At 45.9% G+C, this 1,068-nt stretch overlaps 1 protein-coding gene across 1 annotated transcript; it reads left to right on the forward strand.

The window, feature by feature from the left end:
• Nucleotides 1-1,068, forward strand: LOC135721336 (proteinase-activated receptor 1-like). Its single transcript, XM_065243523.1, has one exon. It carries the CDS (start codon nucleotides 1-3, stop codon nucleotides 1,066-1,068), a length of 1,068 nt encoding a protein of 355 aa, XP_065099595.1.

Below are 1,068 nucleotides of genomic sequence, written 5' to 3' on the forward strand. Positions count from 1 at the left end.
ATGGAAAACACTGCACATCTGTGTAACAGCACTGCAGATAAATTAATCAAAACTACACAGAATGTGAAGACATACTCCATCTCAAAGAAAGCTGTGCATTTCCTCAAAGGCCTGCTGGTCACACGTGTCATGCCCTCTTTCTACATCCTCCTCTTCCTCATTAGTTTGCCCTTAAACGCATTGGCCCTGGTGACGTTCACCTGTAAGATTAAAGAAAAGAAACCGGCTGTGATCTACATGTCAAACCTGGCGTGTGTGGATCTGCTCTTCACCCTGCTGCTTCCTCTGAAGATCCACTATCATCTGAACGGATCTGATTGGGTGTTTGGTGAGGTGGCGTGTCGCGTGCTAAGTGCTGCTTTCTACTGCTACATGTACTGCTCCATACTGCTGATGATGTGCATGAGTGTGGACAGATTGCTGGCTGTGGCTTTCCCCGTCGTCTCTCTGACCTGGAGGACAACGAGAAATTCTGCGTATGTTTGTGCGCTGGTCTGGTTGCTGGCACTCGCTGGTACAGTGCCACTTCTCCTAATAACACAAACATTAAACATCAAGGATGTGGGCATGACCTGCCACGATGCATTGCGTCACGACGACCCAGCAGATCAGACGTACATGAACCTGTTCTCCATTCTGTCCTGTCTTTACTTCTTCCTGCCGTTGGTCATCACTTTGGCGTGTTACTCTAGTATTATATATGCACTTAGTGTCAAATCTGGTCGCTTAGCAACATCATCATCAACCTCAGATAAACGAGGAAGAGCCGTGATTATGACTATTGCCACAATGATAGAGTTTGTGGTTTGTTTTGCAGCAAGTAATGCAATCCTATTGTACCACTGTGTTGTTTTGGTCACAGGAGGCATCAGCGGGGAGGGAAACGCATCATATATGGCTTACATGTTAGCTGTGTGTGCAGGGAGTTCAAGTGTTTTTCTGGATCCTTTGCTGTATTACTATGGGTCGACTCAGTGCAGACAGCAGATCAGATCTGTGTTTTGGTGGAAGAAAACACAAAGAGCTACAAAGTTATCAAACACTCCTGAGCTATGCATACAAACATAA

Source organism: Paramisgurnus dabryanus, chromosome 18 (genome assembly GCF_030506205.2).
Source record: "Paramisgurnus dabryanus chromosome 18, PD_genome_1.1, whole genome shotgun sequence".
Taxonomy (NCBI): Eukaryota; Metazoa; Chordata; class Actinopteri; order Cypriniformes; family Cobitidae; genus Paramisgurnus; species Paramisgurnus dabryanus.